This window comes from Gracilinanus agilis, chromosome 4 (genome assembly GCF_016433145.1).
Source record: "Gracilinanus agilis isolate LMUSP501 chromosome 4, AgileGrace, whole genome shotgun sequence".
In the NCBI taxonomy this organism is placed as follows: domain Eukaryota; kingdom Metazoa; phylum Chordata; class Mammalia; order Didelphimorphia; family Didelphidae; genus Gracilinanus; species Gracilinanus agilis.
The window spans coordinates 509,339,508-509,353,686 of record NC_058133.1 but is presented as its reverse complement, the minus strand read 5'-3'; the positions used below and the strand labels follow the sequence as shown (position 1 = coordinate 509,353,686).

The 14,179-nt window shown below is 45.4% G+C and overlaps 1 protein-coding gene across 1 annotated transcript in view; it reads right to left on the bottom strand.

Moving 5' to 3' along the window:
• ABCC5 (ATP binding cassette subfamily C member 5) overlaps positions 1-14,179 on the bottom strand; it is a 66,365-nt gene that overhangs the window by 46,956 nt on the left and 5,230 nt on the right. The window contains exon 2 of the mRNA XM_044673263.1: positions 10,903-11,089. Coding sequence (XP_044529198.1) covers positions 10,903-11,034 — 132 coding nt within the window. The 5' untranslated portion in view covers positions 11,035-11,089. The remainder of the gene's footprint in view (positions 1-10,902; positions 11,090-14,179) is intronic.

Sequence of the window (14,179 nt, the reverse complement as noted above, 5' to 3'; positions counted from 1 at the left end):
GGGAGTTAGCAAACATGCTGAAAAGGAGAGTCATCTCAAAAAGTCAGCCTGGCTCCATTGATAACAGGTTACACTAGCCTTCCTTTGGTAACTGAGCTCTTAGATTAGCAGGATCCAGGGAACAGCACAGCTTCAAGCACACCTGAGTTAGTGTCTCAGTCATTCTTGATTCTACACTGTGAAGCAGAAGCATTTCTTTCCCTATTTTTCCTCCCAAATTATGTAGTATTGGAGTTCATTGTTCTTTGAATATTTAGTAGAAAATTTAGTAGAATTTGGTAGAATTATCAATCCATCTGGTCCTGCAGCCTTTTAGAGAATTCTTTGATGGTCTGTTCAATTTCTTTTTCCGCGATGGGGTTGTGTAAATATACTACTTCCTCTTTTGTTAATCTGGGCAGTTTATATATATATATTTTTTAAACCCTTGTACTTCGGTGTATTGTCTCATAGGTGGAAGAGTGGTAAGGGTGGGCAATGGGGGTCAAGTGACCTGCCCAGGGTCACACAGCTGAGAAGTGGCTGAGGCCGGGTTTGAACCTAGGACCTCCTGTCTCTAGGCCTGGTTCTCACTCCACTGAGCTACCTAGCTGCCCCCTGGGCAATTTATATTTTTAATCAATATTCATCTATTTTGCTTAGATTATCAGATTTATTGACACAAGAATGAACAAGATAACTCCCAATAATTGCTTCTTAACTGGTTATTTCACCGTTACAGTTTTGATACTGGTAATTTGGTTTTCTTCTTAATTTTTTTAATCAAATTATCCAATGGTTTATCTATTTTATTTACTTTTTCATAAAACCAGCTCCTTGTCCTATTTACTAGTTTAATGGTCTTCTTACTTTCAATTTTATTTCTCTCTCCCTCTGATTCTCAAGATTTCCAATTTGGTATTCCAGATTTGTTCTTTTTCTAGTTTTTTTTTTTTTAGTTGCATGCCCAGTTTATTGATCTGCTCTTTCTCTTCTGTTGATATAAGCATGTAGAGATATACATTCTCGCTACTTTGGCTGCATCCCATAACTTTTGGTATGTTGTCTCATCATTCTCTTTAGTGAAATTGACTGTTTCTATGACTGTTCTTTGATTCATTCATTGTTTAGGATAATATTAATTTACAGTTAAAATTTTTTGTTTTTCTGCTGCCCTTTGGTGAACGTAATTTTTATTGTATTATGGTCTGAAAAGGAGGCAATTACTATTTCTGCTTTTCTACATTTGGTTACAAAGTTTTATACCCTGTTATACAGACAGTTTTTGTGAAGATGTACTGCTGAGAAAAAGGCATATTCCTTTTAGTCCTATTCAATTTTCTCCAAAGGTCTATTATATCTAACTTTTCTAAAGTTCTATTTATCCTTAAGTTCTTTCCTATTATTTTTGGGTTGGATTTATCTACTTCTCAAAGGAGAAGGTTGAGGTCCTCCAGAATTAAAGTTTTTCTGTCTATTTCCACCCTGTAACTCATGTAACTTTTCTTTTAGGAATTTGGAGGCTATGTCATTTGGTGCATATATGTTTAGTATGGATATTGTTTCACTGTCTATGGTATTTTTTATAAAGATGTAATTTCCTTCTTCATCTCCTCTGATTAGATCAATTTTTACTTTGGTTTTGTCTGAGTTCATGATTTGCTACTCTGCTTTTTTTACTTTAGCTGAACCATAATAGATTCTGCTCTTTTGCTATGTGCCTGTCTGCGTTAAGTGCTTTTTATGTAGACAGCATATTGTGGGATTCTGGTTTTTAAGCCACTCTGCTATCCTATGGAGAGTCTTGAAATCAAGCCAAAGGAAGATCAGTTGCTGAATGAAAGAGGGAACATGGAATAATTCAGGGGAATTTGAGAATATTTGTTGAATCAACAGATACATTGATTAGTTAGGACCAGAACAATAAAAGGTAAACAACACTGAGAGAAAGGAGTTTCAAAAAGAACTAAAGAAGCTTGTACGGCTTGGCCCCAAAATACTGAATTAGGTGGAAGTTCTAAAGAGGGGAAAAAAAGACATGCTAAAAATTAGAACAAAAGTACAATGGGCAGTTTTTAGGGATGGCAGGTTGCCTCAGGACTCCCTTCTCGCTGAGAGGCCCTGAAGATCACCTGAGTGATATGGAAGGAATATTTGGTTATGCAGGGGTTGAACTAGATGGTTCTCCAAGAACCTTCCAATTCATCTATGACTCTGTAAGAAAATCTGAGGGGATGACAAGTTACACTGAATGCAACCCAAGAAAGAATAAACATTGGAACATACATGTATGCACATATGTATATCTTATGTACGTGTTCAAATTGAAGAAGTGGAACCTGTGGAAAATGACTTCCTGTCAGGGAAAGCTTCATGAAGAGACATAATGTGTGTTTCTCAGGCCCCCCCCCCCCAACAATGAAGTGAGAGCTTTCAAAACTATCTCTTAACTCTTTGAGCATCACTGAAAATCATTAGCTCTTAATTCTTAAAGCTGAGCATCCTAAATGGCCACTGCATTGCAAGCATTCACTTTGAACAAAACAAAGAAGCAATACTTCTGTTGTGAAGAGGCTTTTCAGGAGTTGCCAGGAAGCTGTTCAGCCTTTACCCTTAGCCAATCATCATTTAAGAGCAGAAAGGGACCTTGGAGGCTCCCTAGACCTACTCCTTCTACAGATAAGGAAAATGAGGCCCAGCAAGGTTAGATGACTTGCCCAAGGTCACATGAGCGGACTATGAAATTCAGCCTTCTTCCTACCACAAAATAGGGGAAGAAGTGGCCATCTTCATCTTTCCCAGGCCCTTTCTAATGAGAGTAAACAAAGAAAAGAGGAGATGTCAATACATAAGAAAAGCAAGTTTTGTTGTGGGGTTAGCCCAACTGGTATGACTAATGAGGAAGATCACAGGAAGAAAATTCCCTAATTCAATATTAATGCAATATTCTTAGTCTCTTTATGCCTTTGGAAATAGCCTGAAACTTAAAATGATCCAAAATTAGACTGAGAGATTTGCTAACAAAGAACAGGCCTTCCCTGTGAGTTGACAAAGAGAATCCTGCCTCTAACCACCTCCAAACTTCAAACCCAAGCCTTTCCTGATCCACCTGGGCTGCTGGTACTTGTTCCCCAAAATTGCCTTATGGTTTCTATTGGAATACACTGCATGTGTATTTGTCATACCTGTCACTCTAGAGAACACAGGCTCACTAAGGGAGGGAACGGTCATTTTTGTATCTCCATCCTCGAAATCAAGGATGGTGCCTGGCATGACAGGCTTTTGGTAAAGCCTACTAAGTCCCTCAGGGAACTGGCTCTGAATGTGTTGATTTGAGATGATAACATTTCAGTTTGAAACAACTCTTCTTAAATGGACATTCACTGCAGCCACATTCCTGCCAAGGAAGTTGACAGGCTTCTGGAAAGAAAAGCTGCTGTACAGGTCAATACTCTTCCTACCTATCTATGGCAACAACAACCCTCCTGACTTGGCCAAGCCCAGGTGTCAGCAGGCATGAGAACAAAATAAACTCCTTGTTTTTGAAAGCTTTAATCTTAATTCTTAGCAAATAAGCACTAAGCGCACTGTTGGCTTTTGGGTATTGGAACAAAATTAGTAGGAAAAAAAAAACAAGAACAAATAGCATGTCTGATTTTACAAACTCTAATCTCATGCCTGACCTACCACAAACAGACCCCAAGTCTTCGTCTGTAACTTGATAGTGGGACCAGGATTCTGGTGGCAGCCCCTGGTCATTTCTGCAGGTCTTGTGACTACGAATTAAGAAAAGGTGAGACTTCTGAGGGAGGCGGTGTCCATTTCAGTATGAACCTGGTCATGTCCAAGACCTCCTTCTCCCCAACTTAGTATATGGGGAACCTTGTTATTTAATAACTCCCCCCTGTAAAATGGAGAGGGAGAGGGTGGGCTGGATGACCCTTCATATCCCTGACTCCACAGGCCCAAGCTTGGAATATTTAGTCCCTCTTCTCCTCAGCAAACCTTCCCTGCCACCCTTCCCTGCCCCTGCCTACACCTTGTAGCAGAATAATGTCCACAACATCTTACACAAACTGCTAACCTGTTGGAATAAAGGAGCTCCTCAGTGATGCAGAAGCCGGTTGGTTTTTTGGGGTGGGGGAATGTTATCCCTGACACCCAAGCCCAGTATACACCTAGCACCTAATTGGCCTTCAGAAGGTCTTTATTAGAAGTGAGGGACCAAAGGGAAGGTTATCTAGGTGGACGGAAATTCAACTAAATTATTGGCCAGTAGGAGCTGTGAGGAAGGCCCAAAGCAGTGACCTTTGGGAAAACACTTCTCTGATTTGAATATTAGCCAGTGAAGGTAGAGGGCAGAGCCTTTCTAACTTAAGGAGCCGCAGCCAAGGTTGAGAAGTGATCCCTCTCTTGACCAGCCCACCCTGGCCAGGTCCGGCCACACCAGACCAATAAATGGGCCTCTCTGACAGAGGTATCACAGGGGTTCTCGTGCTGTCCTAAGGCTTCCAAGGGGCCCCTGTTACTCACTGGGGCAGCCCAGCTCTCTCTTGCCCTGCCTGGCATGGGACACTCTAAAAAATCCTTCCCTTGTTTTGCCCATTTTCTCATCTTTGAAATGAGGCAGCTGGACCATATGGCTTCCTACAAATCTTCCTGCTTCCTTTATTGTACGATAACAGGCTATGACATTGCCATGTGCTCACTTTCTCAGTGTTTCCAAAGAAATGGGCAGCCACTTGGCTTCCAGGTCTTTGCTCCCAAGAAAGCAATGACTGTTTGGTATAGGCTGAAGCTCTGTCTCTGCTTCCACACCATAAAAAGTCCAGGATTGAGTGAGATGCCCGAGTCCAAGGATGTAGACAGTTTAATTCCTTTTCCTCCATAATTCATAATAACATCCCAGAAAGTCGAGCCCAATGTACAGCCCCTCTAGTGCAGCCTGTCTCCACTAGCTCCTGGCTTTTGTCATCCTGGCCCATTTGCACAGCTAATCACTTGACAAGTTTCCTTACTCCAGGGTGGGCAAATAAAGCATTTACAAGTCCTGAGGGTGGGAATTGTCCCTGCGTGCTACAGAACAGGTCCTGACTAAAAGGGGAAGAAGATGGGGCTAATGAGGGTGGGGACCAGCAGCGGAGAGGGCACGAAGCTGTGCTCAAGCTAATGACAGAAATGAAGGATTCAATGAGGCAGAGACCGGCAGGAGCCCCAAAGTTCTTTTATCTCCTGCATTCTCTTTTAGGGCTCTGAAGTACGCTCCGTCAGTTTGCATGTCTTTTGAAAACAATGTCTCACCTCTGTTTTTACAACACCCCTTACCTTCTAGCTTAGGATCAATCCTGCCTGTGTTCCAAGGCAGAAGAGCGGTAATGGCCAGATTGGAAATCTCACGTATTTTTTTGAAGAGCTGTCATTCCCCACTTTGAGATACTGAGGATGATGTGCTTCCTGCCTTATGTGGCCCGATTACCTTAGAAAAAGCATCAACCAAGGGCTAATTGTTCCAGCAACCTAGGAGCCCCCCTCCTCGCTGACCACAGGCTCACTGCCACTTTCTGGAGTCCATGTGGTCAGATTATTCACCAGGATGAGCCTCTCATCCATCCACTGCTCCAATCTGCTGACCATGGATCCAGGGAGCAAGAGTGTCACAAATGACAATTTCTAAGTGTGTCTTCTCAATTTCTATTTGTACTAAATATTTTTCTGAAATTTCTCTTACCTTTGTTGCTTTTTTGCTATATAGAACTGGTTTAATATTTTGACTGATTTTATTTTCCCCAAGTCAATATTCTAAATTAAATTCTACCCAGCCTTCATAACTTGACTGTCCACAGAATGTTACAGGGTTTCTTAACATATACTTCTAGGATCCAACTGGCAATTAGGACATAGCTCTAAGTTGATTCTGCTCTGAAGAGAATTAAAAAAGGCCTTTCTCCTCAAATCCAAGTACTCTTTCAGCAAAACTGGACACTGGCTAGGTCTAGCACCAGGGACGGGGAGTCCAAAGTATGCTTATGTCCCCCGCCACCAAAAGGCCAAACTGCTCGAGGAGACCTCTCCCCTCTGGTAACAAGAGCTCCTCAAAACTTCCCCCAGGCCCCACTCCCACAGGATCCAATTTTCTCTGGAAATAAAGCTCATTACAGCCAAACCCAACCTAATCTAAGAAGCCGGAAACCAAAGGCACCTGTTGGGTGTGAAGCTAATTAAGAACTAATCCAAGCTTTGTGGAGGGGATTGGAAGTAACCCTTCACTGCCCACAAGGAAGAAAGTGACCTAACTTCTGGGAGGTTCTTTTCTTCCTAGCTTGGACCTAGAAAGGAGCCCAGAAGTTTGTCTCAGGGTTAAAGGAGACTGATGGGAGAGGAAAAAAGGACCATGATATGTTCCCAATGAAGCATGTCACCTACAGCATCAGAATCTCAAGCCCAACATATCAGTGCATGCACTTGGCACCACTTGTAGCTTCTACCCTCTGCCATCTTAGTCCTGCAAGGACATGGAATGAAAGAGGGTTGCCAGGGCCTAATAAAGGGTGTCTCTTTGCTATGTAGGGGCAGAATGGAAGGTTCTAGACACTAGGGCAAGGGTTTATGGAGAGCTTTATGGGGAGAACATTTTGTATGACAGAGAATTCCATTATTTTTACTAACCTCTATCAAATATTTGGTATTTCCTTCAAATATGAATTAAAAAATAAAACCCAGTTACTCTGAAGAATGTTGATGGCCAAGGGGCTCGTGACAGAAAGGTTAAGAACCCTGTTCTAGACATTTAGAGGTGAACACTATGGTCCGAAGGATGGGACCAAGAAGGGCAACTGGTGTGGGCTGAGAGAAGATCTGTAAGAGCTGAAGTGAGGAAAGACACTGGGAAAAGTAACCTTTATTCAAAGACTAACCTTGCGCATGAAGAGGTTGTGAGAAGTAACTAAAATGTCCATAACCTGTGACCCTGAGGCCCCAAAGCCTTGCACATAAAGTGGGCAAAGACAGATTTGTAAACAATTGTTCTTAGCATTTATATTAGGGGAAAAAATGAGTGGAGAGCAGAGAGTTAAACAAATTGTGGACCAGAAGAATAACTGAATGCCGCCATTCCCTAAGAAATGAAAACTTCCATAATCTGAGGCAGAGGACAAGCAAGCAGAAATCTGGATGCTGCCATCTGGGAAGAAAAACTGAAGACTGTGAAGTCATCAGCTTGTTTGTTCCTCTGAAGAGAGGGGCGAAGCAAACACCTTGCAGCTAGAGAAATGTGACCTGCTTTCACTGTCTTGTTAACTTCCTATTAGTCAATCAACCAACAAGTGTTTATTAGCTCCTGGGATTTAACCGTGCTAAGTCCTAGGGGATATGGGTCAATCATTCCTTGCCTTCAAGAAGCTTATACTCCAATAGAGGAGACAACAAGGACTTGGAGAAAGTAAATATCAAAGTAGTTAAAAATACTTTTAGAGGAGGAGCAGCTAGATGGCCTCAGTGGATAGAGAGCCAGGCCTAGAGATGAGAGGCCTGGGTTCAAATCTGGATTTAGACAATTCTTAACTGTATGACCCTGGGCAAGTCACTGAACCCTCATCCCTAGCCCTTACCATTCATCTGTCTTGAAACTTATACTTGTATCAATTCTAAAAGAGAAGGTAAGAGTTTAAAAAATAATAGTAATAACTACATTTTTTAAAATTTAAAAATACTTCTATATCCTATAGGAAGGGAACAAGTCTTTGTTGAGGTGGGGAAAGAGATGAGGATAAGAATCATGCTAAAGGATGTGGGGACACTGAGGTGGGCCCTGGAGCATGGGGGCAGCCAACAGCATGTGACAGACGCCAATAAGGGCAGTCTGGCTGGACAGCAGGGTGGGACTAAGGCAGTCACAACCCAGCACTTTCTTAATTTAAAAGAACAAGCTGCTGACTTCAGCATTTCCATTTTTTGCTAAGAAGCAACTTCAATTTCTGCACATGAGGTCTGGTCATTTCCCTTAACAGCCCTTCCTTGCTGCTAGACAAAGGCGATCAAGGGCTGTGATCAAGGCCAATCCCTGACGCTCCCTTGTCTTAGGTCCCAAATTGTACATAACGAGAGCCCCCTAAGCACCCTCTCACCCCCCCCCCCCCAAGTAATACTACTGCCATCGAGGGCTGGGTGGCCCCTGGGGAGGCACACTTTGGCCTCAGGCCCACCCTCATGTAACAATCTGTGCTGCCTGAGATTCACTGGGCTCCAAGGCCCTGGGGGCGCCTGCTCTGGGAAAGGACCCTCAACCTAAGGCCCCACCATTCTGCAATGTCACTGGCACCAGGCAAAGAAAACAAGTTGCTACAAGGGCTGAAAATGCAACCATCTCACTCAGGACTCCTCCACTTGCCCTCCTCTGCTGGGAAGAGTCTCGGCGGCAACCCCAAGATTGCAATGACAAGGCCCAAAGGAGGGGTTTCACCTTCTTCCATTTCTCTAGCCCTCACGGCCCAGCTGGTGGTCAGGCCAGGTCATGACTTACTTATCAAGCACCATATACTGCAAGACCACTGAACCTCTTGGATGCTGCATTTCAAAACAAGAATGGGGGGGAATCCAGAGAGATTTTCCCCATTTAAAGACAGATTTTTACTGTCCATTTACCCAACTACATGAGGTCCCTGCTTTCCTAGACATCATGTTAGTCTGCTTCCAGCCAAATATGCATCACAGAAATGAGCCCTTTTGGGGTAAGGGACAAAAGAAAAGTGAGAATTTGTAGCACATTTAGTAAAAATGAAAGGTCTTCCTCTATCACTGCTACTTAAACATCTTGGAGAACGAAAGTCACTTTTGGCTTCTGTTTATCAGTGGCAGAAACAGGTCCTAACAAAAGCCACTTAAGAGATGCTTCGGACATCTTACACTGTTGGCTGGCCAGCTGTTCCATATACGAATGTGCTGCTCAGCCCCAGCAATCAGAACAAGCCAAGAGCAGGACCTGTTTTTTTGCTGCCTTTGTATCCGTGGCATCTTATGGTGCCCTGCACACAGTAGGTACTTCAGTGCATGCTGAGCTGTAAAAATAAACTTTTAAAGGTGGGGAAGGAAGGTGGCTCAATGGATTGAGAGCCAGTCCTAGAGGCAGGAGTCTTGGGTTTAAATCTGGCCTCAGACACTTCCCAGCTGTGTGACCCTGGGCAAGTCACTTAACCCCCATTGTCTAGTCCTTCTGCCTTGGAGCCAATACATAGTATTGATTCTAAAATGGGAGAGTTTTTAAAAAATGTTTTTAATTAAAAAAATAAACTTAAGAATCAAAAAAGCTCAAGATTAAGCAAATTCTTCCCCCCCCAAGGAAAAAGGTATAACTACCTTTACCCACCCCCCCCCAATCCCCCTCCTCAATCCCTGGTTGCCACATTTCTAACAGTAAGGGAAAAAAATGAAGAGAATCTCTGTCCCACAATGGAAGAATGACTGATTAATGGATTCTGGTGAAGGTAAAATGACAAGTCTAGGGAAACAGAAATACCAACCTAGTGAGTCCACCAGATCTCATGTGGACCTGCAACACCTCACTTGCTCTGTCCAGTAAAGAAGCCTAACCTAACGGTGAGAACCCACTGAAGGGCTAGAAAAATGGAGACAGTCCAGGCCATTTGTTTATCCTATGTTCCATGAAGCCATTCTGTCAAGCGCAAAGGGGAATCTCATTGTAATGTCATTGGTTTTCTGTCTGTTGCTGATCAGCATATCATGGTGGTAAGAGAGCCAGAGGCCTGGGATCAAGGCTGGCTCCCCCAAGATGAGCAGCTGGATTCTGGGTGGCCCAGGCCACATCTCGAGACTCAATGGCACACAACAGTTGGTGACATATGTGCCCAAGCACAGGGAGGGAGCCTCAAACCAGACCAGGCCGATTATAATTTTAAAATGAAGAACAAGACAAATATAGGAAAATGACCTGGATCAAAGTGTGCTGGAAAGGTTGATTTAAGCCTTCAAGCACACCCTGACAAGTCAGCCTCTTCACGGGGAGAGAGCAGGGAGGAAGTGAAAGGGGGTACGTCTGTATTAAGGAAGTCACAGGCTCTCCTCAGCCCCTCCACCCCAATGCATCTTCCCAAGCCCACTTAGTTAAAAAAAAAAAAAAAAAAAAAAAAAAGCACAATCCTTTTAAGAGGTTGGCTGTTGAATTCATTATCCTCACACATAAAAGAGTCTAACCAGAGAACCCAGATCTTCTTGAACCTTTCTCTGAGTACTTCAATACCAAACCACCTGCATTCCTTACCTTGGGAAGGAGCCCAAAACAGGGTTGATACTGTCCTCCCCCAAATGTAACAAGGAACACCTGACCCTTCAAACAAAGGAAGCCCAGAACAATGAGGGCAATTTTTATTTGGCCAGTCAATATTTTATAGGCATTCCTCTGCCCATTCACAGTTTTTGGTTCCTCAAATTAAAAATTGGATAAATTAGAGATTTTGCAGATTTTTAAAAAAAAATTTTGAGAGGGGCAAACAAATAAGAGGGTGGAGAACAGGAAGAGAGCAGGAATGCTATGGAAGCACTTCTGGTAGGCCACTGCAAGAGATTGCTAGCAGGCAGCAGGGCATATATGTCAAGCTTGACCCATACAGACTGTAACCCTGGCAAATATAGGCCTCAGCACCACAGGCATCTCTCCGATTGGGACAAAACAGAGTCGGGTCAGCCAATAGGCAAGGAAGGAAGATTGCCCTACTGTGAAATCCCCAGTTTGGGACAAGAAGAAAAGAGGATCAATGTCTCTGCCTCCTTCCCACACAAGGCTGAGTTCCTGTTTAACAGTGTGACCTGCTCAGTTCAGAAAACTTGCTCAAATGGCCTGTGTCACCAGTGGAGAGTTACAAGTACTTTCTGGCACCACAGGGAGTTGGGGGGGGGGGGGGTCTGACTAACCGGATGTGTCTGCTCAAACGTGGCTGGTTGTTCATGTTCTTTGTGCTGCCCAGAGGAGCCCGTTCTCTCCCTCACATTCCCATACCCAGGACTGGGTATAACATACTCCTTTCCCATATCAATATCCTTCATCTTCTTAGATTGAAAGTCCTGGGGTTCACAGACACTTGGCTTTGCTTGAGAATCTCTGAAAAAGAGTTCATGAAAAGCATCGTTTGTTAACAGAGCTCCTAGCAAATAAATCAGGCTTTCTAAAGCCCTTCCAAAAGAAAATTTCTATAGCCATCCTCATAAATTATACAACAAATACATTTTGCTAATATCTTCCAATTTTGAAGGGGGGGAGAAGGGGGAATGGAGCCCCATAACTATTACATGTATCCCATTAAGTAAACAAATTCTAGAAAAATATATGAGTAAGTCAGTCAAGGAGGTAGGTAAGTAATGCCAATTACTGGTGAAACTGTTTTGAAAAATGTCTAGAAAACTCCCAAATTGTATTATTTGTGCATCAGCATTTTTGATAGACTGAAATAAAATCGTCCTAAAGCATGACTAATGGCAGGAGCTTAAAATTGCTGGAATCATCCTGCGATGGAAAACTACTGAGAGCTTCCCTTCCAGACCCCACTCTCAGAGGTGAGTTAGGCCAAAAGCTCCCGGAGAACAGCATGGTCTCACTCCAGCAAGATTCGGGGGAAATGCCACAAATAGCACCTTCTGGTCTACCTAGGAGTCTCACCTTCTGAGCAGGGCAACAGAACTGCCCACAGCCATTTACTTTATTCTCTTAAAACAGGGAGGAGGGAATCCCCTCAGATTCCTCCTCCCAGCTCCCTTTCCAACCACAAGCTCTTCAGCACAACTTGGTCTCCCTCAGTGCATGAATTCATCCCCCTCCCTATCTTTGAAGTTTGCCAAATCCCCAAAGACCAAGGTTATTAAAAGCAGCAGCACCCCCATACAGCAACCCAGGATGGACACAGGACATCCAGGTTCCTGATGCCACTGTTTCTTGGAAGGGGGAGCAAGCACCCTTTTTCTCCTATTCATTCAAATAAACAGACCAGACTCCAAAATCTCAAAATGTTTTTCCTCAAAGAAGGAGGGTGCTAGGCCAAGTGAACAGCCAAAAGGCTTCTCTTTCAGAGGTCAGTGCCAAACGCTGTAATCTGAGTCAGTGAAGCTGCTTGCCTTTAAAGGGGTCACCTTGTCTAGATTGTTCCATGGAGCTCAAGGGCTTAGCAGGGACCCAAGTTAGAGGAGAATGCCAAGCAGCCAAGACCACATGATAGCCTGAGAAGGCCTTCGTGCCCAGATCCCGCCAAATGGCAGTTCAGGGTCCGCAACCCTTTTGGCCCCAGAAAGCAATTCCCTCCAACCCCTCACAGAGATGACCACCCAGAAAGGGGTAGATGCTAGTTTCCTTTTTTAAAAAGATCTTCCTCACATCAGAAGAAGCACACAGATGTCTATCGATTCATCCCAGATGCCAAGAAAGTATAAAATACTGTCAGGCCCATTCATGGGAGATGCAGGGGGCTGAGAAGCCAGAGAACCCCTAAACCCTCCAACTTCCATCATGCAGCAATAGTCCAGTGCTGGGCACCTACTTAGAACCTCAGGATGCTTGTGAAATTGACTAGGGGCTGACCACTGACCAGGCCCCCTGAGAGCAGGAGGCTTTTGGGTTAAAGGGGAGAAACAACACATTTAAGTAGATTAAAGGTAATCTGGGGAATTTGTTTTGCTTAACTAGGCATATTTTTTATAAAGGCTATCTTTTTCTTTTCATGAAGCTGGTATAAAATTCAGTTTAAAGGGGAAGTAGGGTAGAGAAGCCTCTGCTAGGAAGCTCAATGAATTGAGAGCCAGGCCTAGAGGCAGGAGGATCCTGGATTCAAATCTGGTCTCAAACACTTCCTAACTGTGTGATCCTGAGCAAGTCATTTAACCCCAATTGTCTTGCCATTACAGGTCTTTGGTCTTGGAACCAGCACGCAGTATTGATTCAAGGATGGAAGAGAAGGCTTTTTAAAAAAGGAATTGGGGGTAGGTAGGGGCAGAGCACCAGCAATTAAGCAGAACTGGGCTCTCACTGTTCAGTGCTGGGGCTGGGTGGTCAGTGTGGCAGGTGCTGGGTCTGCAATGGCCAAATGACAACCTCCTGGGTGACTGCTCCTGGCTCACCTCCACCATTGGAAGCCCCTTCTCAGGGCCCTGGGGACACCTCCCATCACTTCCATCCAACCCCCAAAAGTGCTCCTGAGTTACTCCAAGCCTGGATCCCCTCCAGCAGGGCCTGGGCCACCCTGATGATAGAGAAACAAACATCCAGGGCCTTGGCTGAGTCTAGGACTATCTCTCTCTCCATGGAGACCCAAGTAAGCTTCTCTCCACTAGGACCTCCCAGAGCCCCTTCTGGGGCCTACAGAGGGGCTGCTCTTAGTGACCTTTTGGCCAGGACACCCAAGGATAGTACACTGGGTGCTTGCACCCATCTCTGGCACAGCTGCTCCAGACCTTTAGGCTAGAGGCTGGGCTGGCCCCCCTCTCTGGGAGGCAGCTCAGTGAGGGATCTTTGGCTGGAAGCTGGGCCACAGATGCCCACCAAGGGCCCTTCCCCTTCTCCCTGGCATCCTGCCATTGCTCTTAGGAGTCTCGACCTTGGACCATCCCTGCTCCCTCCTCAAGAGGATCAGACACCCCTAAAGCACTAGGGGTGAGCCTGGCCTTCCCCAGCTTTGGGGCGGGGCTGGGTGATCTCTGGGACCCCTGATCCCAGCAATCGCCCCAAGCACCAAACAGGGGCTCCTGAAGGAGGGAGAGGGGAGTGCCTGAGCCTCAGTTTCTCCGTCTGTAACATGCCCAGCTGTCCACGACTCCCGGATTGATTCTCTTCCAGGCAGCCCTAAAGCCCACAGGCCTGAACTCTACTCCCGGGACCGTCCCTGCGATCTTTGGGCCTCAGTCTCCCCATCCATAAGATGGGAGAGCTGAGAGGAAAGGCAGGTCCCGGCCCGCGCTCTGGAGGAGGCTCGAGAAAAAGGCGTGCGCAGGCGCGCAGCCGGCGGCCGGGAGCGGGGGGCGCGCGGGGGACGCGTGCGCGGAGGCGCCCTCGCTCTGGTTTCCTCCGCCCCTGCCTCCCCCAGACCCGGTCATGGCCGCGGACGCGGCGCCCTCTGGCGGGAGCGGCCGGTAGCGCGCTTTGGGCCCCCTCCTCCCTCCGGCTGCCCCATCCCGGCCCGGCTCCCTCGCGGCGCCTCGAGCCGAGAAG